This window comes from Camelina sativa, chromosome 9, assembly GCF_030686135.1.
Source record: "Camelina sativa cultivar CO46 ecotype springtype chromosome 9, ASM3068613v1".
NCBI classification, from domain to species: Eukaryota; Viridiplantae; Streptophyta; class Magnoliopsida; order Brassicales; family Brassicaceae; genus Camelina; species Camelina sativa.
In genome coordinates, this window is record NC_141888.1 from 35,909,710 (window position 1) to 35,934,410 (window position 24,701).

The 24,701-nt window shown below is 35.6% G+C and overlaps 7 protein-coding genes across 10 annotated transcripts; 3 read left to right on the top strand and 4 right to left on the bottom strand.

Moving 5' to 3' along the window:
• Positions 1-530: 530 nt before the first annotated feature.
• LOC104713123 (pentatricopeptide repeat-containing protein At1g74850, chloroplastic) lies at positions 531-4,357 on the bottom strand. The gene is made up of 4 exons (XM_010430175.3): positions 2,192-4,357; positions 1,582-1,896; positions 1,383-1,490; positions 531-1,284 (listed from the first exon to the last, which is right to left on the bottom strand). Exons 1-4 carry the CDS (start codon positions 4,027-4,029, stop codon positions 951-953), a joined length of 2,595 nt encoding a protein of 864 aa, XP_010428477.1. The 5' UTR covers positions 4,030-4,357; the 3' UTR covers positions 531-950.
• Positions 4,358-8,404: 4,047 nt separating this feature from the next.
• LOC104713124 (uncharacterized) lies at positions 8,405-11,333 on the top strand. Of its 3 annotated transcripts, none has more exons than XM_010430177.3 (4): positions 8,405-8,735; positions 8,967-9,143; positions 9,788-10,791; positions 11,048-11,333. In XM_010430177.3, the coding sequence occupies exons 1-3, from the start codon at positions 8,721-8,723 to the stop codon at positions 10,772-10,774; spliced, it is 1,179 nt and encodes a 392-aa protein (XP_010428479.1). In that variant the 5' UTR covers positions 8,405-8,720; the 3' UTR covers positions 10,775-10,791; positions 11,048-11,333. The 3 variants fall into 3 exon arrangements, with proteins under 3 accessions (XP_010428479.1, XP_010428481.1, XP_010428480.1); XM_010430178.2 differs by having other exon boundaries at positions 8,569-8,735; positions 10,892-11,333; XM_010430179.3 differs by lacking the exon at positions 11,048-11,333 and having other exon boundaries at positions 8,561-8,735; positions 8,967-9,326; positions 9,788-11,012.
• A 1,566-nt stretch (positions 11,334-12,899) lies between these two features.
• Positions 12,900-14,498, top strand: LOC104713125 (uncharacterized). Its single transcript, XM_010430180.3, has 3 exons — positions 12,900-13,150; positions 13,329-13,395; positions 13,476-14,498. Exons 1-3 carry the CDS (start codon positions 13,067-13,069, stop codon positions 14,255-14,257), a joined length of 933 nt encoding a protein of 310 aa, XP_010428482.1. The 5' UTR covers positions 12,900-13,066; the 3' UTR covers positions 14,258-14,498.
• Positions 14,499-14,756: 258 nt separating this feature from the next.
• Positions 14,757-16,106, bottom strand: LOC104713126 (NAD(P)H-quinone oxidoreductase subunit O, chloroplastic). Its single transcript, XM_010430181.3, has 6 exons — positions 15,678-16,106; positions 15,537-15,592; positions 15,380-15,445; positions 15,263-15,304; positions 15,122-15,181; positions 14,757-15,025 (listed from the first exon to the last, which is right to left on the bottom strand). Exons 1-6 carry the CDS (start codon positions 15,901-15,903, stop codon positions 14,996-14,998), a joined length of 480 nt encoding a protein of 159 aa, XP_010428483.1. The 5' UTR covers positions 15,904-16,106; the 3' UTR covers positions 14,757-14,995.
• A 117-nt stretch (positions 16,107-16,223) lies between these two features.
• Positions 16,224-18,014, bottom strand: LOC104713127 (two-component response regulator ARR15-like). Of its 2 annotated transcripts, XM_010430183.3 has the most exons (6): positions 17,725-18,014; positions 17,462-17,599; positions 17,296-17,366; positions 16,972-17,049; positions 16,798-16,868; positions 16,224-16,695 (listed from the first exon to the last, which is right to left on the bottom strand). In XM_010430183.3, the coding sequence occupies exons 2-6, from the start codon at positions 17,583-17,585 to the stop codon at positions 16,434-16,436; spliced, it is 606 nt and encodes a 201-aa protein (XP_010428485.1). In that variant the 5' UTR covers positions 17,586-17,599; positions 17,725-18,014; the 3' UTR covers positions 16,224-16,433. The 2 variants fall into 2 exon arrangements, with proteins under 2 accessions (XP_010428485.1, XP_010428484.1); XM_010430182.3 differs by having other exon boundaries at positions 17,462-17,867.
• A 1,515-nt stretch (positions 18,015-19,529) lies between these two features.
• Positions 19,530-21,291, top strand: LOC104751361 (pentatricopeptide repeat-containing protein At1g74900, mitochondrial). Its single transcript, XM_087463758.1, has one exon. It carries the CDS (start codon positions 19,530-19,532, stop codon positions 20,973-20,975), a length of 1,446 nt encoding a protein of 481 aa, XP_087319884.1. The 3' UTR covers positions 20,976-21,291.
• Positions 21,138-24,695, bottom strand: LOC104751360 (uncharacterized). The gene is made up of 15 exons (XM_087463759.1): positions 24,025-24,695; positions 23,702-23,799; positions 23,499-23,599; positions 23,332-23,410; positions 23,185-23,245; positions 23,049-23,095; positions 22,876-22,968; positions 22,705-22,795; positions 22,541-22,589; positions 22,341-22,454; positions 22,074-22,221; positions 21,885-21,977; positions 21,735-21,803; positions 21,574-21,616; positions 21,138-21,474 (listed from the first exon to the last, which is right to left on the bottom strand). The coding sequence occupies exons 1-15, from the start codon at positions 24,083-24,085 to the stop codon at positions 21,374-21,376; spliced, it is 1,248 nt and encodes a 415-aa protein (XP_087319885.1). The 5' UTR covers positions 24,086-24,695; the 3' UTR covers positions 21,138-21,373.
• Positions 24,696-24,701: the final 6 nt, after the last annotated feature.

A 24,701-nucleotide genomic window follows, 5' to 3' on the forward strand; every position in this document is an offset into this window, starting at 1 on the left:
TAGTTGTAGAAATGTTAGGATGTGATTCTACTATAAGCAAAGTGATCACATAAATTATTATATTCTTCCCTATTATATAATTATTTTAGAGATTTATAGGTAAAAGTTGTAAAAAAAAGGTGTATACACATAATTTGGTAAATAGTTTTGGAAGACAGCAAAAAACACACAAAGGCACTAGCATCGGTTAGAAAGCAAAGCCACCATTACCTTTATTATGCATACAAAGTGGAGTCCTAAAGTGTAATGTGTTAAGCACTAGAGAGAAAGAGCCTTTCTTTCTCCTTTATTTTTCTTCTTCTTTTACCAATTTGGATGAGAAGTTTGTTGTGACTTTCCTAAATCAGATAACAAACACAAATCTGAGGGAGAGAGATAGAATAAAGATGAATCAGGCCGAAGAAGGAATCTTGCACAACAAGTGTTTTCTTTATTATGGGTGGAGTAGTTGTGCTAAAGTTAATTTTCAGACCATTGGGTGGAATGGTAGATCATCACATTAGGTCACAACCAAAAAACTAGAGCTTCTCTGAGGAATCTTGATTGATAGATCCTGTACTTGTAGTTGTAACTAGAGCATCGAATCTTACACAAGTATTTAGCTTCATAGTTATCCCAAAGACAGTTGAATGAAAAACAAAACAAAATCTATGGCTGCAAAATCATTGGTCTAATTCTAACCATTTCATCAGAACACTTAGTTGGCTACTTACTTGACGCTTCATAACGCTATGCTTCTGCATATAAACTAAGATCACCATTTCTCATCTTCACCAGATTCTTCTGTCTAACAGAGGCTGACACTACTGCTTGACACCACAATGGGAGTGCTGGTGGATGAGTATTAAAGACCATAGACGCAGAGTTTTTCACCGACTAGTCTTACATGGAGGAAGACAGAATAGGCCTTTGATTGCTGGTCTTGGCAACAGAAATTACACACACACAGATTAAGCTGCGCTTCCTGCTAGTTCCTTTTTCACTTTCGTTCTTCGTTGCGTAGGGTTACCGCTGTGGTTTGTGTCCTTGTTTGTAGAAGTTCTTGTTCCAGCAGCAAAAACGGGCGAGTTTGTTAAAGCAACTAGGTTCTTATCTTCGGACTCTTCTGAAGTTGGCTCTATCTTTGACAGTAACTGCTTGAGCTGAGATCGCTGGCACATAATGCGACCTCCATTCCATCCCGTGAAGGAAAATGATGACGAGACATGATCCTGCAAGAAGGAGAAAGCAGCTTTTGCGATGGGAGATTCTCTTGCAGCAGAGGTTTTCTCCAACTGTCCCCGTCTGAGACGTTAAAAAGAAAGAGTTAAAAAGGCAAAAGACATGAAAACGCAAAGCTTGGAAGCACCCTGCAATGAGCTAGTTAGCATCAAAATACTTACACTGAAACAACAACAGCTAGTTGAGGAAGATCTTCTCCGTTTAAAAGCTTAATATTCATATCATTTAGCCATACCGATAGTGCTGTGTACATACCACCTTCTGACATCCTGCAGAACATTCAAAACAAAGAATTAGATTGAGTGGTAAGCAACCATTTCATAGATTTGAACTAAAGCCAGTGTAGGGCTCTTAAGCTACCTATGCACATCCACAGACCACACGAGTTTGTTTTTCCGGAATAACTCAGGGAAAAGTCCACGTTTCGTTGCCTCATTGAGTACCCTTGCAGCTCGCTCTTTCTGACCCAGCCACCACAAAGCATCCAGAAGTGCATTGTAAAACCTTATTCCCAAACCACATCCTTCTGAATTGAGTTTGTCCAGCACATACTCCACTATCTGCCAATTTGAGTCGTCATCATAATCTCCCTTGATCATTTGCCCAATAACTTGATGAATATTTGATACTCTATTTGAAAGCATCTCTTCCACTAACTCATTGACATCATCCCACCTAAAAACATAAAAATTGAAGTGTAATTAAAACTAAGGAAGTAATATATAAAAAATGGCTTGAAGTACGACTTATCCAGAAAGCTGAAGTTAGTTGCAATAAAATTAGCAAGGGTGCTACAGTACACTAGCATATCTCTCCCATCCCTGATCATGTAAGAACACAAGGCAGCTGAAAGAGTAAAAATGCTATGACAATGGAATAAATCATCATTTGGCTTAGTAAGGTACGAGCTATAAAAACTCAACGCAAAAGAAAACATAAGACAGAGTGTATTACTGGATAAAGCACTAACCTCTCCGTCTTTCCATAAACAGCCAACATCATACAGTAGCACATGATACTGGGCAGTATATCAGAAGCTTTCATCTCCTCAAACTGCTCCCTGCACTCATCAACAAGTCGCGCAAAAGAATACACACTTAAAACAGCCTCAAGCGTCCTTTCATCAGGATCACATCTTGACTTCTCCATATCTACATATGTCTTCACAGCCTCTTCAAATTTGCCTCCTTGTTTATAGGCTTCTATTTGTGCATTGAAAGTATCTCTGTTCCTGGGAATACCAGAATCCACCAACCTGGACAAAATCGCCTCAGACTCCATGACCAGTCCTCCCCTTGCGAAAGAATATAACAGCGAGTGGTATGTTTCAATACTTGGATTGCTTCCTACTTCATGCATGGTATTAAAAGCAACAAGTGCTTCCTCATATAAAGCAGCCTGCCCAAATGCTTCAATAACCCCAGTGTAGGCCTTAGAACTTGGCACGATATCGTTAGCTGTCATGTATTGTAAAATCTTCCTAGCATCTTCGTGGAGTCCTCCTTTCCCACAAGCAAATATTATACCCTCGTATGTCTCCATGTCAGGTTCAATATTCTCCTCCACCATGTCATGGAACAAAGTTACCACCTCCTTGAAATACCCACCTTCCCCAAAAACCTCAATCAAAATGTTGTATGTAGCAGCATCAGGATCCGTATTGCTTGATTTCATCTCAAGAAAAAGCTGCCGAACATCATCGTACCTCCCACTCTGTCCAAACAAATTCAGCAAAACACTATATGTATTAGCGTTTGGCGTACACCCTGCAGCCTGCATTTGATGGAAGACCCCCATTGCCTCCTTAATAGAACCTGATTTCGCATATGCCTCTAACAAGACGTTATAAGAAGTGATATCCGGCAAACTGCCCCCTGAAGCCATCTCACCAAGGAGATCAGACACTTTTTCCAGCCGTCTCAACTTCCCAAAAGTCTCAACGAGATGACTATAAGTAGTAAGATCCGGAACAATCCCACCCTCATTCATAGTCCTAAAAACCATTTCAGCCTCATCACCTAAACCTCTAATAGCACAAGCACTAAGCAAAGTGTTATAAGTCACAATATCGGGTTGTATCCCTTCATGTCTCATCTCTGCAAACAAACCTAATAAACCCTCCCAATCTAAGCCACCTCTAGCACACGCATTAATCACCGTGTTATAAGTCAATATACTAGGCGATATCTTCTCACTCTTCATCCTATCAAGAAGCTCAAGAGAAGTCTCATACCGTCCATTTCGACCATAAGCATTAATCAAAGCCGTGTAAGAGAAAACGCTGCGTGACACGCCTTGACCAGGCATTTCATCGAATACCTCAAGACATTTATCTAGAAGACCTTCCCTACCAAGCAAAGAAATCATAATAGTGTAGATATGCTCATTAGGTTTGCACCATATCTGCCGTTGCATATACTTAAAGAGACGAAGCGACCTCTGCCAATCACCACGACCAGCGAACTCTTTGAACACGAGCGCGAAATCGTTGAGGGAAAGCTTGTTCTTGAATATGTCTAAGCACCTCGCGATGCTTCCGCGTGGTGGGAGGCTGCTGAGTTTGTTAATCAGGGACTCGACGTCGTAGCTGTACTTACCTTTCTCAACCGATACGGAAGGGTTTCCAAGAACGAGATCCTTCGTCTTCGCCTTGATTTTACCGGAGGAGAAGGAGCATGGTTTACGGTTTCCTCCTGAGAGGAAACGGAGACGGTTTCCGTCGGCGAATCTCCGGTTACCGACGAAACTCGAATTCTGGATAAGGAAAGAGAGGTGGTGTGAGTTGGGATTCGGAATTGCCAGATTCATATTGGCAACTACAGTTCACATAAGGATTGAAATATCCTCCTCCGGGAAAATTACTCAACCACACAGTAACCGAAACGAGAAATCGAACTCTATCCGATTTGAATTGAATTAGAATCAGAGATTGACACCTCAGTGTCAAGTCGCCACCAAGCTCTAGAAAGAAGACGCAAAACTAATTAGATGAGTGGGTAAGATATTTTCGGAGTGGAGATTTTCTCTCTCTCTCTCTCTCTCGCTCGCTCGGTGGAATGGCGGAAAAATGGAAGAAGAGGTGGAGGGGCTTGAAGAAGAAGAAGACACGTGGATTCTTATTGTGGATAACAGTCACGAGGAACCAACCGGTTATTTTCCTATTTACGGAATATTTCCCGGTTTGAATTGGTTAAGTCGATATTTTTTCGGTCGAACAATTTTGGCGCCTAATATTGCAGGAAAAAGTAATTGGTGTATGACTGACTATGTGATAAGCTCCACTATAAATTTTGAGTATACTAGTAAATGCAAAGTTACAATTCATATATTGATAATATATGTTTGTAAACTTGACAATGTTCTTAAAAGAATTTTGTAGGTCGAAATCATTTAAAACTTTAAAGTTTGGTTTAATCCCACGATGAGATATTCTAAAAGATAGTATATAGCTGAAAGAAAGGTATGAACACCAAAAAATGGTGATTCATCAAGAGTCCAATATAATTGAACGCAGATAAGTTTTCAAGACTATAAATCTGTAAGTGAGTATAACTCCGCCTTGCATCAGATAGTTTCCAAATTGGCACTATGTGGTGAAAAGATCATGGAAGAGGATAAATTAGAGAAGACTTTCTCTACATTTCATACAAATAATGTGCTATTACAAACACAATAGCGTGAAAAAGGGTTTCTAGGTATTCCCAATTAATTTTGTGTCTTCTTATTGCTGCAGAGCAAAATTAATAGTTAACAATCACAGTTTGCATCCAACTAAATCGACCCACATTATAATATATGATTTAGAGCAAACCCAATTGTTATGTATGAATTAGTGCCCATTATAGTCAAATATTTGGATGCAAACTGTGATTTTTCAGTAACAACTGGTTTTGCTTCTCAGCTACAGAAGACATGAAATTAACTAAAAATACCTCGTAAATCCCTTTCTAGCTCACGGTATTGTGTTTGTAATAGCACATTATTCACATAGAAGGTAGAGAAAGTATTATCTAACTTATCATCTTTTCACTATATAGTGGACCAATATGGAAGGTATTTGATGTAAGGTGAAGTTGTACTCACTTATAAACTTATAGTCATAAAAACTTACAGGTTCTTGGTAGAATCACCATTTTTTGGTGTTGATACTTTCTTTCAGATCACTTCAAAGAAGCGCTGGATCTTCCATAATCAAGTTGAGGTAATGATGGAGCAATATCATTGCTTGTACCTTGTTTTGCTCATTTTCTGTGTTTCCCTAGATGATCGTATCATCTAGCCTTTTGGATTTCAACCAAAACTTGACAATGCAAATAATTATCTCCACAGAGATGAAGGGCAGCAAAATCAAAGCTTGATGAGAGATTCGACATGGTAACAACACATGAGTAACACACGAACAAAAATTAAAATCAACTCAAAATATTGAACAAGTGGTTATACCCAGAGAGTAGTATTGTTATTATGTGCTTTAACTAATATGCTGTAAAAGTAAAACTAAGTTTTTAATTACAAAAAAAATTGATGTATTATTATAAAAGTCGTACTCGTACTAATCGATCTATTAGTATTATAAAATTGATTTGGAAAACGAATTATATAAGAACATACGAGTTATATTATGAATCTACAATATGTAAGTAATACAAATACTATCAATAAATAAACAATTAATCCAGAAAATAACAGTATAGCAAAGCTTCCATGACTTAGCCGTAATTATTGACCAAAAACCATAATCGATCAAAAACCAATTGTTTATATAAGATTAGAACATGCGAATGGAAATACGATTATGTTCCTATTAATAGTTGTGGAATGTTTACCTCGATGGAGAAAGTGAGAGAAGTTGGTGACGTTGGAGAAGAAGGAAGTCCGAACACACTGACGGCTGCTCAAACGTCTCGGATCAAGAATGGTGATGGCTGCTCGAACGTCTCGGCAGATAGGTTTTTTTTTCTTTTTTAATAGACGGTTAGGGTTTAAAGATAACGTGTTATAGAAAGAAATTTTGAGGTGAAATTCTGCATACTCATTCCATCGATATACAACTTGGTGAATAAGTAAAACTAGGTAACACAACCGCACCATGTGCTGGATAAATCAATTTACAAAAAATTATTATAAGTAAAATTATTATTTTAGAACCAATATTTGTTTGTGTCAAACAAAATGTGTAACTGAAGTTTTTTGTTTATTTATTCAAAGCTGCGTTTTTCGTGTAAAAAATATGTTTCACCCGTGAAATCTTTAAATGTATAAAATAAAGTATTGATAAAATATTACTATTTATTACAACAAAAAACAAACATGTTTTTTGTGTGGTTTAAAAATCAAATTCATATCTTTTATATTTTATTTTGTAATCATAACAATTTTGCATGTTTCTTATGTAACCATAACAACATATACTAAATTACTCGATAGTTTAATTAATTAATTTTATTATATGTTAGTAATAATCAGATTCTAAACTAAATTTTCTAAAGATAATCTAATTTATTGATTTAATATTTGTGATTAGACTATTTAAATATTTTGAGTTAGTCGGTTTGTTAATATTTTCTATAATTAACGGATTCTTACCACAAAAAAAAACCATTATGAAAGAATTAACAAAATTTCAAAATCAACGTATTCGTGTAAGAATACATTTTACCCGTGAATTATGTGAACGTGGTAAATAAAATATTTATAAAATGTTACAATTTATGGAAATATATAATTTTTTGTGTGCTTTAAAAATCAAGTTTTTATATTTATGGTTAATCGAGTAACTATAACAATTTTTCGTAATCTAATAATCACTCATTTTAAATATATTATGATTTTTTTGGGTACTAAGTTTATTTATAATGATAAGGGTTATTGTCTCATTCCTTTTTAATAACACATTTATTAATGTATAATTAAAACGTATATTTTTATTTGGTTATCAATATTTCTATTTGTAATGAATAATCACACTAAATGTTAAGATTAATTAGTTTACATACTTAGATATTTATAAATAATCACACATCATGATATCTCCTAATTTGTTGTCATTTTTATATTTATTTATGAATATATATAAATATATATTTATTGGAAATTAAGTTTCCCTTAATGAGTTGGAGATAATTTAGGGGTAATATATTTCTTTTTATAATCAATTATAATAACTATTGAAAGCTTGTTATTTAAATTAATATGGTAATAGTACTAACATAAAAATAACATTTTTATATGATTTTGTTAATAAGTTATATGTTTTTTATTTGTATTAACTTTATATGTTTTTTATAGCTTTTTTAGAATATTTCATTTATATTAATTTTAAGAAATCAATATTTTATAAAATCAATATTTTATATTTATTTTAAGAAATCAATATAAAAATATTGATTTCTTAAAAATAATATAACTTTGACTTGTATATTTGTAAGTAAATTTTAGTGATATTTTGATTTAAAATTATATGTAATTATTTTATTAGTTTTAATATGTGATATTTAAATTTGTGTAAGAATTGATGACATATCTAATTATTATTCAGTTAATTGTTTTTTTAAAATATAATGGCATGTTAATGTAATTAAGTAGAAAATTTAAGGGTTAATTGCTAAATGTGTCTTGAGCTCTCTGGTAGCGACACATCACATTTTTCAAAAAAGTGTTTCTCTATTAATATATAGGAAATAAGTAAAACTTAAAGAAGAAGTAAGTCTAAAACATTCTAGAATATAGGTTAATGGGCCTAGACATGTCTTATTGTAAATCATAGTACTACATAGCAATAACATGTCTTATTGTAAAATTTAGTAATTACAATTAGGTACGATGATAGTCGAGTGGTCTAAATGAAGTAAACAAAAATTAAAGGTGTATTTTTTATAAATATTTATATTTTATCACCGAAAAATGTACTCTCTCTGTTTCACAAAGAGTGTCATTTTGACATAATACACACAAATTAAGAAAATTATCTAAATTTCTATTTTACCCTTTATAAATGCACTAAAAATTTTCTCTTTCTAATTAATTAGCTTAAATTACAGGGATAAAAAAGAGAATTGAATCTTTAAAACTGCATTGAAAACATAAAATGACATTTTTTTTGTAACAAAGAAGATGTGTCAAAATGACACTCTTTGTGAAACGGAGGGAGTATTAAAAAGAAAATAGATAGCAAAAGCCAATTACGGGTGACGCAAAAAACGGGAAACCATACCGCCGTTCGAAGGTGCGAAGAAGGCAGACGTGACGGGTGTGTGGCATTAAAGAAATAACATTGAGCTGTTAAGGGTAAATAAGTAAATAGTCAACTCCTTTTCTGTTCCTAACAGACAGACCCTTCAAGGAAAAACAAAAAGGAAACCAAAGAAAGAAGAAGAAGAAGAAGAAGAAAACAACAACAACCCTTTTTAGCTTTTTCCTTCTTCCTTGGCGAGTTCGCGACCTTGGTCGGAATAAAAATACAAAAATCGCTTCTCTCTGCAACCGCATTATCGGCGGTCATGGCTGACCCAGAGGTACAATTTCCTTTTGAACCCCCTTAATCTCAGTCGCTCACGAGTTCTCTCTTCTTTTCGGAATTTTTCTTCGAATTGTTTCGTTTAATTTGCCTTCTGTTTCTTCTATCTTGTTGCCGATTTCGTTGATTTTGATTGGTTTCAAGATGTGGGTTTTGTCTTGTTTTTCTTTTTTTGGGGGGTTTGCGATGATTTTTTTTTTTTTTTGTTGGTTTGGGTTTGTTAACACAGGCCTTAGCGGCGTTGAAGAGAGCTTACGCTGATACGATACTGAACACGACGAAGGAAGCTGCTGCGCGTATTATGGTTTCTGAAAAGAAGGCGCGTAGGTATCAGCAAGAACTTGTGACGGTTAGAGATGATGCTATTCGTACGTTGCTTAGGCTTAAACAGATGCTTGATTCCAAGGTACAACAACAATCACTATCTTTGATCAATTTTTTCATCTTTATTTGGTTTCTGACTTCTTGTTGGTTTTATTTGATTATGTTTCTATGAACTTCATGGCCCTGTGGTTTCATGGTGTATATGAGATGGCTTTCAAATTCAAGTTTTTGAGCATTTTCTTACATGGTTTCATGCATTGTGAAGGTTGTGTGTTGTGACTGTGACTGTGAGTTTGGTTTGTTCAATCTATTGATGTTTCAAGTACCTAGAAGATATTCCGCCAATTCAATCTTTGGCCCATCTTTATACACCTTTGAGCCTGACACTTTCAGCATATATAGCTTTTCTCTTCATCCATTGATCATTGTTTATGAAACCTAAAACCAATGAGCGTAACCAAGGGTAGCTGATAGATTTTAGTAGCTAGTTTTACAAGTTTTTGTTAGTGAGGCTTATACATATTTCTTGGCCGATGCCCTCATTTCATTATGCAGTTTTTAAGTATAAAAGTTGCTCAATGTGGAGATATTGCTGTTTCATCTTAGAGACTGTATTGGCTTTGCTTGATGATGAGCTTTCCCCATTGTACCATATCTTTCTTCTGTGGCTGTCTTTGCATTTGCTCCTCAGCTCAAATTTTTTAAAACCTTTTTGTGGTTATGTAGGTCAAGGAGACAGAGATACTATCCCTGAAGCAGCAACAGAAGGTTGACGAACTGGAAGCTCAGCTTGAAGAAGCTGAAGATATTGTAGGAGAGCTGAGGGCGGAGTTGAGACTACTTCAAGATGAGCTCAAGAAACTCACAGATGGTCAGACACATCTTATAAGTGATCACGAGGAACACCCCTGTTTGAAAAACCGTGATGCAGCAGTTTCTGTAGTACCTGAGGTTTCTTGCAGTCATGAGAACACAGAAGCTGTAGCTTCTTGCATCCCAGTTGAACAAAGTGAATCGGTGGTGGCTAATGGGATAAAAGTCCCATCTTTGGCTCGTATTAATAGTATTAACCGGTGTTCTTATCAAAATAACAAGGATCAATGTGACCACTCTCTTCCTTCTATACTGACGAAACGCAAGGAAGCTGACGGATCCGCTCAGATAATCCACGCAGTTGATAGCAGTATGGCCAATGGAGATCTGTCTTCCTCTGTAGAAGTAGGAGATGTGAATGATGGAGGTTGTCTTCACAAAGTTTCTTCTTGTAAAAGTGTAGAGACCTTAGAAATGTCTGGTTGTGCTGCTGATGCTACTACTGAATCCATATCTTCTGTTAGAAATGGAGAATCCCCAGTAGTGTCTCCAAACGCTCCTCAGAAGGATGATGGTACTCCCGTGTTCTTGAAAACATCTCCTCTGACGATTGGCAAAACAGATGCAAAGAAGGAAGAAAAGGAGAGCTGTGAGAATATGGAAGTTTCGGCGTCTCCTTTCTGTGAAGAAACTCCAGTTTTGGCAGTTAGTAAAAACCGGTGTATCAAGTACACGTTCCAGAGGAAGAGAAAGAAGGAGGTTTTAAGCAATCTTCAAGGAACTTCATCGTTTGAGGAGAGCAGAAACGTGAAACAGAAGACTGGGGAAAAAGATGTTTATTTGGAGTCTCTGAAGCCTAGCTTTACCAGTGAATCATCTCGAGATGTAGTTTACGCTTAGCACAGGTGACTTGGAAGGTTAGTAAATATCATCATACATCTAACTCGCTATATCATGTTGTTTATAATGTTTCTGGAAAACTTGTGAGAATCTAGGTTCTATGTTTCCTTCTTGCAGTGAAAATATTTGGTCTGAAAACTGATTTCACTAGTAGTGCCCTTTTGTTACATTTTGGGTGTAAACTCTTGCCCAACGTGATGACGGGTTTATAAATATATGATGTCCAAGATTCTGAGTTTCTCTGTTTCTTTTATTGTATTTACCTGAGCTCAGCTTGTACCCATTCTCGGAGAAGAAAGGTTTGCAACAGAAAGAACAAGTCAACCAGTAGGATGCACCAGCAAAATGGTTATAGTAGTAAAGAATTCGTCTAATATATATACATACAAATATTCAAGTTAGATATGATATTGAGTCAAACTAAAGTTGATGTGATAAGGATAGATGGAAACTTCAAAATTCTGACTTACACCTGGATGTTGTGTAAGACTATTATGAGCTATCAGTGTATTTCGTAAAGTATGTAAATAAATGATCTAACGAAGAAGTCTTACTAAAAGAGTATTTGTTACTTGGTTTAATCATGGACTTGCGACTATGGATCATGGACTAAATAAGGGGAGTTTAATCAATCAAATGAATAATTTGGGTTAAGAGTTTACGATCTCTATATAAATTGCAAGCTAATTGTTCAATCTTCTGTTTTCAAAGACTGTTTCACTATAATTTTCCGGCTTAAATAGAGAGCAATTCCTTCTATGGAATGATGACATGTGTAAAAGAGTAATTTGACTTGGGATGATTTATTCTTTCAATTGTTTGGTTGAAAATATAAGAAAGTTTATGATCATATAAAAATAAAATATTGAATTGTTTGGTTGAAAATATAAGAAATTTTATGATCATATTAAAAAAATATTATTGAATGTCGTCATAGAGAAAGAAAAAAAATATATATATAAAAATAAAAACAAATAGTTCAAAAATTAACATTGAAAAGAGTTCAATTTCTTTGAAATCAAACAATTAATTTGCATTTTTCTAAAACTAAAGAAGACAGACACACTTTTGGTTTTTTGATAAAATTTTGAACAATGTCACACTACTATATGAGAAATGTACAAAACTAAAACATACAATCTTCTAGAAATGTATCTAGGAATCAATTATCAATCACTACTTGTGCAATGATGATGATGTGTGTAAAGACTTAAGGATGACCTTTTATTCTTTCAATTCTTTTAGCTGAATTCTTTGGTTGAAAATATAAAGAATTTTGTGATCATATAAATAAAAATATTGTAGGGAACATGATATATTTTCTAAGATAATTCAGAATATTCTTAGATAGATTACAAATGATAGATTTCATAAAACATTTATTAGTTGATGACATCCGTGAGAGGCGCTCCCATCATTCAAATCTTACCGCGAGAGGGACAGTATAGGAGTGGTGAGATTTTTTTAAATTTCTTCTTTTCACCTTTATCACTACTTTGATTGGATATGACATCTGATGGATAAAGTGCTTCTATATATTTGCAATGCAACGGTGCAGATTTATGGTTAAGCTACCGACAGGAAAGGCATTACAACTCGTTATACGATGATCAAGGTTTGTTTTGTGCTTAGGAAGTATAACTAATAGTTGATTATGATCATGCTTTCTTAAAAAAATAACATTATCGATGCAGAATTTTCTTAAATCTTTAAAAAGTGTAAATTATTTGTAATCTATATAAGAATACACCTTATTATGGATTTATTTAGGGAAAAAAAATTATGTGTAATATATATATATATGTATAGTTTGATTTTGTAATCCAAAAGAAATCCATTTTTCCCTAATTTAGTTTGCCTAAAATAAATTATTGAAAATGCATCTCTTTTTTCTTAATCTTGTTATGGAAAAATGCAGTATATATTTCCTTGTAGTCCAAGTTTGAACAATAGACCATAAAAAGCAACCAAATACCAAAAAAAAAAAAAAACATTCCAAATAACGACGTCGTATTCCCATAAGCAAGGGTATGGCTTTGCTTGTAAATACAGAGTCAAACCAGGGGTAAATTCCCGAACGAGATAACCGCATATATATTACATACATACACACAGAGAAGCTTTTGGTTCTGGGAGAGTGAGAAATAGAAGGAGCGTAGCAGAGCAGTTTCCGATTTCTCCATCTCTCTCTCTCTCTTAATCCGCATTTAAGTATTAGGGTTTTTTTTTTTCTTTTTCTGAGCGACAACATTACTCTCTCTGTGTGTGTTGCTCTGAAGATTCATTATAATCATGGTTGCTGATTCCATCACAGACTCTGACAACCTCTTTCATGGCTCTCCCATTTCTAGAGATTTCGCCAAGAAACGCAGCAAGGTTCCTTCTTCTTCGATAACTTTTTTTACGTAATCGGATTATAGATTACAATACTATGGCCTGATCGATCCAAAATCCCCAGTAGAAATCGTGTTTTTTTTTTTTGGGTTGTTGATTAATCGTAACATTACGTTTTTTTTTCTTCTGAAATATGGAATTGAATCTTGTGACGTTGCAGGCGAATTGGATTTGTAAACTGAAGCAATGGAAGATTGATGATCGTCGCAAGCAATGGATTTATCAATGTAAGATAAGTTTCAAACTTTCGAGTGTTAGATTGATGATGATGATGATGACGTTGTTTTTTGAATCAATGGTTTAATAGGGAAAAAAGCAAATGTAGATGAAGAAGAAATTGGCCGTAGATTGCAATCTTTGTTAAATAAACTTACTGATAAAAAAGCTTGGAGGATTGATGGCTATCATGAAGAAAGAAGCAATGATGATGATCTTGTAAAGACATCGTCTGCTAGTAGTAGTCCGACGAGTGTACTATTCAAGAGCAGCAAAGGAGGTTCATCTGTTGTTAGTGAAGATTGCTTCTGTTGTTCTAAGCAGATGACTGAAGAAGAGGAGGAAGTTTTTGACGATGCTTATGACAACTGGGATGGGTTTAGAGATGCGTTGAACTCCTTTGAGAATGATAAAGACGACACCCTTAAGCTTGAGCAAGGAGAAGATCTAGTTCCAAATACAAGCCAGAGGAGGAGGAACAACAAGTCTACCCCTGAGAAGAAGCTCTTTCATAAAGATAACAGGTGCAAGCATGAAGCTTCTTCACCTCAAAAGAAGATGTTTCACAGAAACAGTAAAATGAAGAAGAGTTCTAATAACTCTGGGAAGCAAGAAGGTGATGATGATGATGAAGAATGTCCTATTTGCTCTGAAGTGATGGATGAAACTGATTTAAGTTTCAAACCATGTCCATGTGGGTTTCGGATTTGTCTCTTCTGCCACAAGAAGATCAGTGAAAACGAAGCTCGTTGTCCATCTTGCAGGAAGGACTATGATCAGACGAGTAGTAATAGTGGAGAGGTAGGCTTCCAGCAACGTGGTCGTGGCACTATTCGCTTGTCTCCATCGTTTAGAGGACTTGACAGAGCTTGAGAGATTCAGAGTCAGAGAGAAAGAAGTTGAAGAGTTCCATGAAACTTTTTTCTACATTTTTGCCTTCAGTTTCATCAGAAACAACAATTTTGTGGTTATGCTTAGAGTGTTGTCATCATCTCGGCAAATAAGTTTTCACTGAAGTTTGTGAATCATATATACACACATAAGACCAAGATTACTGTTTTATCCAATACAACAACAGATCATTTTTCAATGTTATCACAGAAAAGTTCGACTTCATGATGCCACAAACAAATCTCACAAGCGGATGAAGTAATCATGTTTTTATCCTCACTATAACGATGCCAACCCACAACTCTTTACAAAAGTACATTTCGTTTTTTCTAAATTCTCAGTCTCTAAAGAAACTTTTCCAAGGAAGTGGATGAGCCTTTACAAACACACATATTAATAAAGGAAGCGAGAACCATTGACTAGGAAGAATGGTTGCTGAAGTAGCGATGATTAGAGCGGATCATAACAAAGAATGTGTGAATTCGTTAAGGAATGCATCTACTGAGGCTGCATTCTTATAATAGTTGGTTCAATCTATAAGCATATGTCTTTACATTCCAGAACATTTTTGTTAGGTAACACTGATTATTTCTCAAACACTCGGAGACATAATCATGATAGGCAGCATTGTTAAGTATCGTTTATCTCCAGCTTAACAGACAACCTTCGTATCAGTTTCATTCCAATTTCCAAAGGAGGCTTCTTGGAAGCTTCTGGACTTTACATTCGCTCGTAAACAAGTTTCTCAGACTGCAGTGGGGATCGAAGAACATAGAAAACAATCATAAATTGACATGAATGAAGTGACTGTTACTCATGGTTTATGTACTGAGAAATTTTGAGTACCTTGATTAACATCTCTGTTGGTAGCCAAGCTGGTGCAGTCGGGATACCAACCCATCCAACCTAAAATCTCCAAAATTCACAATCCATTAGCTCTCTTCTCTAGCTCACGCAACAGAACAAACAGTTTGTGTGGAAACTTACCAGTGCATACTCCCCAGTCTCAAAGACACGAAGGTCAAGTACCTGCAAGATTTCAAATACTCCTTATCTTGAAACATCTTGTGATCATTTCTAAAAGGTATTGAATTCGAGTTATACCTCGCCGCGGTCTTCGTAGATGTAATCAAGTCCTTTGTAGAAAGGAGGATGTCCAACTGATAAGTACTGTGGATCATCTCAACAGACGAAACAAAATAAGTTTCAGAAACAGATTTGAATGAATCAGCTACAAAACCAGGAAAGATCTCGATCGTACATTGATGCTGTTGAGGTACTTCTCTTTGTCCACACGAACGATTTGGCCCTTCTTCACTGTTTTCTCATCCATCACAAACAAAAATTATCAAAATTATGTTATTGGATTCAACATGTTTGAAAGAGAAGTGAAGAAACAGACTCGAGTAAACCGGTTTCTTGGGAAGAGTTTTAGGCGTTTTGGTGGCAGCTGGTGGTGCTTCCCCATCGGACTTGGCCTGTGTGCTCTGTTTCTTCTCTTTCTCTGCTTCTGCTTTGACTGTGAATCGAGGTAGAGATCGAAGAGGGAATCTACTAGAAGAAAATGGCAACGAAGAGGAGATGGTAGAAAGAGAAGAAAGCTGAGACAAATTCGCTGAAAATGCCATTAGAGAGACCACCAAGAAAATTTTCTGTGTTCTTCTGAGTTTTGGGATAAGACCGCAATGGTCTCAAAGTCTCAACGGTCTAAAACAGACATCATTGAACCAATCATAAGATGACACGTAAGTGAAGACAAGCTTCCTATTGCTTTTACAACTAGGAGTGTAGGATTATTTATTTGTTTGAAAACCTCATATGAATCTTGAATAATACACAGAAGTGACACATGGAAGATCATATACAAATCTTTTTTACGTTTATTTTTTTAAGTAGTTGCTACATTAAATAACACAATTAATCTGGCAGTCAATTAGGGGGAGCAATATGGGCAAAATTAGTTTTAACTTTAAAAATTGTTAAAATCATATTTTTACATTGATCTCCTTTTGTTTTAACCAAAAAAATCAGAGAGATGAGATTTAGCATCAGGATCTAGAATTGCAAATGTCAAAACAAGAATTTACCCAAACATCTTAGCTCAATGTATATTACAGGATAACAAAGAAAAAAATGAGAAAAGATTAAGCTTAAAACCCTAGCTAGGTTCTAATTTCATCCTCTTGGAAGATGGAGTGTCGTCGTCATCGAGATAGGAAACATCTTGAGACGACGATGTTGATGAAGATGAAGATGATGGAGATGAATCAATGTTGTTTTGTAGGATTCTCTTAGGACTAGGGCTTTTGGTAAATCCTTCTTTAGCTTCACCACCTCTCATTATAAGTTCTTTTATCCGCTTCACGTCTGCTAATTTCACCGGTTTTAGCAAAAAATCCTCTGCTCCTTCTATCATACATCTACAACAAAGAAAAAAGAGGATAGACACATAATCAGATTACAAGTCTTAAGAAGATTCATAATTGATTCAGTTTGTATCTAAATTAACTACAGTGACTTACTGTTCTATACGAGGTTGTATGTTTTCAGACGACATTATCACTACCGGTATTTCTCTGAATGCTGAAGACTCCTGTTAAGAAAAACATTATAAGGCAGAGTCTGTGTAAGCAAAGCACGAGAAAAGCTTATTCAAATGTTGCTTTAATAAATGACAGACATAAATATAAAGTTACTTTAATCTTCTTGAGAAGTTCATATCCCGTTAATCCTGGCATAGAGTAATCTGTCACTATCAAGTTCACCTTCAAATCCTGTTTATCAAAAATTTTTCACATAAACGTCATCAAAAAGCAGTTCCTCAATTATAATACAAAAAACCTTAATCATCCTTTTTATATAAAAAAAAAAGGCAAAGGTTTAAAACTTTTTATTTTAATTAGTTAAATCTTAGGTTTCTTGGGAGCCAAACCAGCACATCAAGTTTTTTCAATCTTTAGGGTTTGTTCATGTGAGAAAACAGAGAGACTTTATCAGAGAAAGAATATGAATAAAAATACCTTAAGACCAGAAGATCCTTTATCTAAACCAAGATACTGAAGAGCCCTAGTCCCACTCTCAACCGTCGTCACTATATATATATAAAACAAACCCACAAAACGAATCAGAGACCAAACAAAAGAAGAAGGAAGATATAAACCGAAACGGCTTTTTTTTTTCCTGTACCTTTGCAAGCAGAGATCTTAAGCAATCTCTCAATAACCTTACGATCAACGAAACTATCATCAACGGCAAGAACATGTAACTCCGAGGAAGCAGAAGAAGAAGAAGATAAATCCCCGAGAGCCATTGTTTTTTCTCTCTCTTTGAAACCAGCAAAACAGAGGAAGCGTTTTGTTTTAAAGTTTGAACGTCAAAGAACACAGAAATCAATGTGAAGAAGGGGAGAGTTACATAAATAAGAGAGAGAGAGAGGGGAGATTAATTACAAGAGAATCTGAAGGGATCGGATCTTGATTGATGTTGTGTGTGAAGATCTTGTGAGAGAGCTAGCTGTGGGGAAGAAGAGAATCTAAAGAGATGAGTGATGTGTTTCATGTGTTGTCAGATAAACGTAATATTGTGTCTTCACGGTCAAAATCTTTTCAGGGACCCATTCTTTCTTATACTTTGATTTTTACGATCCTTTTGTCTGCTCTTTCTTTCTCTCTGACAATGACAACTCTCCTCTATTTACTGTTCTTTCTTTCTTTCTTTTCATAACCAGTAATTAGTAATTACTACAGAAGTTACTGTCATTTTTTCTTTTTCTTTGAAAAGGAAAAATTCAATTCATTAATGTTGAAATAAAGAGAGTACATAAATGTACATGTACTTTTGGAGATTCACAAAATCTACATAGAACTTATAAAATCTTCATGAGGTGTGTATCTGTGTCTCAATCCAAAAAGTTCCAGTGAAATAAATAGCAGGAATTCAAAACTTCACTATTTATCTTTTATTAACTCTCAAATTCTTCCATTTCTTTAGATAGTGTTAGGTAGCCACCATCTATATATACATTTTTTGAGATATTTAGCAAATAAATCTTAGAGTTGGAATCTATTTATAATCATGCCATTGACATTAAATATATTTATAATTTATAATTTACTATTTATTAAATTATGATAAGGTTTTTGATTTTTGTAAACAATTATCTATATATACATTTTTGGAGACATTTAGCAAATAAATCCTAGAGTTGGAATCTATTTACAATAATGCCATTGAAATTAAATATATTTTTAATTTATAATTTACTATTTATTAAATTATGATAAGGTTTCTGATTTTTGTAAACAATTATTCTCCCATAATTGCAACTTTCCAAAAAAAAACAGAATTACTAATATTTACATTAAATACTAATTTGATAATTAATTAAATAAATAAAACATTCCCTAAACTTGAAAAAAAAATCTCCTAAACAAAGTAATAATGCGTGATTCCTAGCATATTCTTTAATTTTTTAATAAAACTGATTACACATAATTTTTTTTATATTAAGTTTAATCTAGAGAATATTAAGCATATCTAATTGAGTTTATTAAATTACGATTATGTAAAATAAACAAATAGCACTCAGTATACCACGGGTTATATTTCGAATTTAACAATTTAAACCGGTAAACCTAAATTTTTAAACCAGTAAACCTAAATAATATATAGATATAAGGTATATACATTTAAAATTAACAAAACATTAGTTGTATATATAGTTAATCTACTAAAACAATTATATTTTTATTTTACTTTTAAAAATATAGTCCCGCAGGTTAAAATCTAGTAACAAAAAAAATAGCAATAACGAATCCATTAAATAATGGCATTATAAACAAAAAGGTTTGGTTATAGATCTTATATATCCGGAATCTGAAGCGTATCCGAATCATCTAAATAAATCATAAATTTTTCAAACCGGAAAATTTCAGAATCGAACAGATTTATCCAGAACCGAATCGAATATGCCAGCGCGCAGACCTATATACTACTCCGCTACTTGGTTTACGGTCAAGTGATCATCGGGATGAGAACGTGACACCATTCACAAAGAAAGGTCCAAATAGTCTCTTCAATTAGCCTCCAAGGCCTCTCTACCCTAAGCCCAGTAACAAAGGTTCCATATATTATGTCAATAAGTTAAAACCGTTACAATTTATATTTAGCGGTAAAATATACAACTTCACCAAATTAACCCTACAAATTCACTTTTAATAAGACCTGGAAAAAAAAATTGAAACAAGTCGATGAAATGAAACGTCTTTTTAATACTTCGGCCGCCGGAGTAAATCTGAAACAACCACCGGCAGATTCCGCCGCCATAGCTAAACTAATCCTCTCATCTCCCACCACAACTCACCAAACGCTAGACGACGATCAATCTCCACTCTCAATCAAAACAACACCATGGACTCCACATCTCGTGAACTCTATCCTCAAACGCCTCTGGAACCACGGTCCTAAAGCTCTCCAATTCTTCCACTTCCTCGACACTCACCACCGCAATTACATCCACGATGCTTCATCCTTCGACCTCGCGATCGACATCGCCGCCCGTCTTCACCTCCACACCACCGTCTGGTCACTCATTCACCGTATGCGCTCTCTCCGCATCGGTCCTTCTCCCAAAACCTTCGCAATCGTCGCCGAGAGGTACGCTTCCGCCGGGAAACCTGATAAAGCGGTAAAGCTGTTTCTAAATATGCACGAGCATGGTTGTTTTCAGGATTTGGCTTCTTTCAATACGATTCTCGATGTGTTGTGTAAATCCAAACGCGTTGAGAAAGCTTATGAGTTGTTTAGGGCTCTTAGGGGAAGGTTTAGTGCTGATACGGTTACCTACAATGTGATTGTTAATGGTTGGTGTTTGATTAAACGTACGCCTAAGGCTTTGGAAGTTTTGAAAGAGATGGTTGAGAGAGGGATAAACCCTAATTTGACTACTTATAACACAATGCTCAAAGGTTTTTTCCGATCTGGTCAGATTAGACAAGCTTGGGAATTTTTCTTGGAGATGAAGAAACGGGATTGTGAAATCGATGTTGTTACTTATACTACTGTTGTTCACGGGTTTGGTGTCGCCGGGGAGATTAACAGGGCGAGGAATGTTTTCGATGAGATGATTAGAGAAGGTGTGCTTCCTTCTGTTGCGACTTACAATGCTATGATTCAAGTTTTGTGTAAGAAAGATAGCGTTGAGAATGCGGTTGTGATGTTTGAGGAGATGGTGAGGAAGGGTTATGAACCGAATGTGACTACTTATAATGTGTTGATAAGAGGGTTGTTTCACTCTGGAAAGTTCAGTCGTGGAGAGGAGTTGATGCAGAGAATGGAAGATGAAGGCTGTAAGCCAAACTTCCAGACATACAATATGATGATACGCTATTATTCAGAATGCAGTGAGATCGAGAAAGCGTTGTGTTTGTTTGAGAAGATGGGGAGTGGGGATTGTTTGCCAAATCTGGATACTTATAACATACTGATTAGTGGGATGTTTGTGAGGAAAAGATCGGAAGATATGGTGGTCGCTGGTAAACTATTGCTTGAGATGGTTGAGAGAGGATTTATACCCCGGAAATTCACTTTTAATCGAGTTCTGAATGGGCTTCTTCTGACTGGGAATCAGACTTTTGCAAAGGAGATTTTGAGATTGCAGAGTAAATCTGGTAGCCGGCTTCTCCGGAAGTTCAGGCTATGAATCTCCTTATCTGCTTTGTTCAGAGGGGAAAGATTTGTGCTATGTTTACAGTAATCAGTACTATACACTGCATTACACTTGATGGAGATTGGCTAGGAAAGGCATTGGTACCATTGTTCAAAGAGCGTCATGGGATATAGCAAGAACAATGAAGTGTTACTATGCCAAACTACACAAATGCTTTATTATCATGGGCAAAAAAACTCAGTGTGCAAAGTTGATACAAAGTTGTGACTGTGAGTATAATGGAATTTGATACAAAGTTGGAAAATTCTTGGTGTAAATAAATGATGATACATGTAAAATCATTCCCAAATTTTTTTGCTTCTGTGATTTTTGAATCAGATGGGAGATGATGTGGCTCCCCAGTCCCCAGTGGGGTTGTTTTCATTTTTCAGTTACAGTATGATCTCGTCTTGAACACTGACATTGAGTGTCTTGTTTGGAAGAACAATACTGCTGGTCACCACAACCTCGTCTTCAACTGAAACCGAGTCTCCTGAAACCATTATGTTTGAAGTTAGTTTTCTGATTCTGCTGTCTGAGTGTAAACAGGAGCAATAATGGAGAAAATGAGGATTAAGAAAAAACAATTTACCGAGAATTGTAACTCCGAGTTTGGTATTGTAGACTCCCTCAGCCTGTGATCAACAAAGTCGAACTTCAGGTTCAAGATTGTAAAAGACCACACAGAAACATTTCAAAGTCCAAAAAGTATGAGTTAGACTCTTAAAATCTAAGCGGAAGAGAGAAACATGCCTGGACGCGGGACCATCTCCCAATAGAAGATTTCCACCCAACAATTGCATTAGTCACCACAGCATTTTCCTGGGAAAACAGCACTGAAGAGTCAACCTCGAGAAAACTTTTACCTGTATTTATTTTAGTCTCTTATAAGAGAAGCCATACCATGATCTCCACATCGTCAAGGATGATACAGCTCATAAGCCTGACACCCGGTCCAACACGAGCATTTGCAGAGATTGAGACGTTAGGACCAATCTGTGTTAATAGACGAAACAGAATGTTTTGTGATAAAAGTGGGATAAGAAAACGTCGATCAAATATGGCCTATGGGACAGAATCAGAGGTAAGTACCTTAGCAGTTGGGTGTACTTTTGCAGAAGGATGTATGTAAACATCACCAATTACAATTGCAATACTTGTTCCATCACCACTAGCCAACAGTTGGGGAGAGGTCAAGCGGAATTGGGAAAGATAGAGTCCGGAACACCTCAGTGACATTCTGTAGAAAAGTCAACCCATAAGTCAGAGCCATAAACACGTACCCTGTTTTAGCTGCTGCTAAACATATTGTCTCCTTGCAGCTTAAAAGAAATGAGGGAAACACAAGGCAAGGCATACCCTGGAGATTTAATTTGCTCCCAGAAGTCCATAGTTTCATATGTGTATAGCTGTTTCTTTCCAGCTAGAGGAGAAAGGATATCTTGATCTAGTCTTACAAAATCTGTCGGGATCCTATTTTTATGAAGTTAAAACGTATCATTCAAAGAAGATGATTCAAAGGATTTTTTCAGTTATGGACAAAGAGACAAGCAACTAACCTTGTTGCCGGTTGAAGAGCTTCGAAGCTGGAAACACGTTTTAGAGTTGCTACAAGAAACAAAAGGGAACAAAAACAGAGGAAACAGATGAGAAGAGTCTTTACAGATGGAAGCTAAGACAAGAAAACACAAATTATGTTGTAAGATCTTTGTTACTGCTATACCTCTATCTTTCCTCTGAGTAGAAACATCTCCTATGGCATTAAAAATTTCAGGTGTAAATACATAAACACCGCAGTTAATACGATCACTGACCTGTATTTCCAATACAAAACATCAGAATCAAATCTTTAAGATGCTATAGAGATTAAGTCATCTCAGATATATGAACATACAAAAGTTTCGGGTTTCTCGGTGTAATGAAGCAGCTCATTAGTAACTGGATCTGCAACCAATTCTCCAAATTGGCTGGCTGATTCAGGAGAGACCTAAAGAAACAAAACGCAGAAGCAAATTTGATTAACCCTGCAAAAAACAAAAACAAGACTAATCATATGCAATCACGAACCTTGATCACAAGAAGAGTTCCGATTCCACCATATCCCCTGTGAGCCTCTGTTGATTAAGTAGCTAGAGTAAGAAGGATCTTTTAAAACCAAAATATGAGTCCAAACAAGATTCGGTCTAAGAAAAGAAGAACATACCAAGCATTTCCGGCAAGGGGAAACTGCAGCAAACATCACAGTTAAGCAGGAATATATGAGACTGCAACAACGTAAACACAAGAACTCAAATGTGAGAAGAGACACTTAGTCCATAAACAGTTATAGCCAGAAGAATGATTGACTAACCGGGCTATCCTCCATAATTAGATTTCTAAAGTGATACAGCCCACCAGCTGAACCATGTGGTTTGTCTTCTCGGAGATATCTAAAAAAGTCAAGAGAACAAAGATCAGAGGTACATAAAACTAAGTCAATGATACTTGAGCTGAATCTGATGCAGAGAAGAGATTAACCTAACAGGAACTTTGAGTTCATTAGAGATGGCTGAGACATAAAGTGCAAATTCCCTTTCCTCATAGAAGCCAACAAGATATATTTGAGCTAAATTTGGAATCTGCAGACAATAAGGGATTCGTATCATCATCATCATCATCATCATCATTCTATCTCAATTCTCCATTGATCTAAACTGTTGAAATGGGGTGAAGAGATTTACTCTTTTACAAGCTGAAATTGGATGATGCACCATTGGTTGTCCCGCAATAGGAAACAGAGGCTTTGGAATATTCAGTGACAATGGTCGAAACCGAGTACCTGTGGATCACTCAGTGAACATATATCGAAACAAGAATCAGAACCATAATCATTCAGACAGACACACGAAATTTAAGAACGAAACAACAAAGAAACGCATTGGATGTGATCAAACACAATCCAAATCTAACAAAACCGTTTTTTAAGATCAATCGAGATTTCACAATCATTTGCTATTGAGGTAGAATCAGAAAGGAGCAAAAAGCAAACATTTTTAGCGGTTACCTTTGGTTGGACCACCGACCATGATCACAGCCACCACTTTCTCCTCCATTGAGCTCCCCATTATTGATCAAAATTCGCAGATCTTTCAACAAACAAACCCACGAAATACTTTCGAATTCTCTCTCACACACACAAGAAAATTCCAAACTTTACGTAAAACAGAATAATGGGCACCGCAATATCAGAGATTCAGAACAAAAGGATGAGTTTTTGAGAGGGAAGATCTCGTCGGAGAAAATTGAGAAAAGGTGAAGTTTTTTTGAGAAGATCTAATCGATAGCGTCGCGAGTAAAAATTGTGGTTAGCAAGATCTAAGAAGAAGCTGTAATGTTGCGGTGATGGGTCCTTCAAGTCACACTCACCATTCACCACACTCCTTTTAAGGATAAGCGCGAGAGATGAGACCTGTCTTGTTTACCACTTTTTTATCTTCTTCTTTTTTTTCAGATTTGTTTAGATTGATGACCAAACAGTTTACTACTAGTATTAAATATTACAATAATCATCGGATCTCATTAAATGCTTTTTCTAAGCAAAAAAATCGTCTGATTTGGAATTTGATTGCCATGTGAGTTTTTAACTTTGATGTGACTTGAAGGTGACATAAATTGGTTCATCTTCTTGATATTGCTGCACTAGATCCTAAAAATGGTGCATCGTTTATTGCTGGCCTTTTT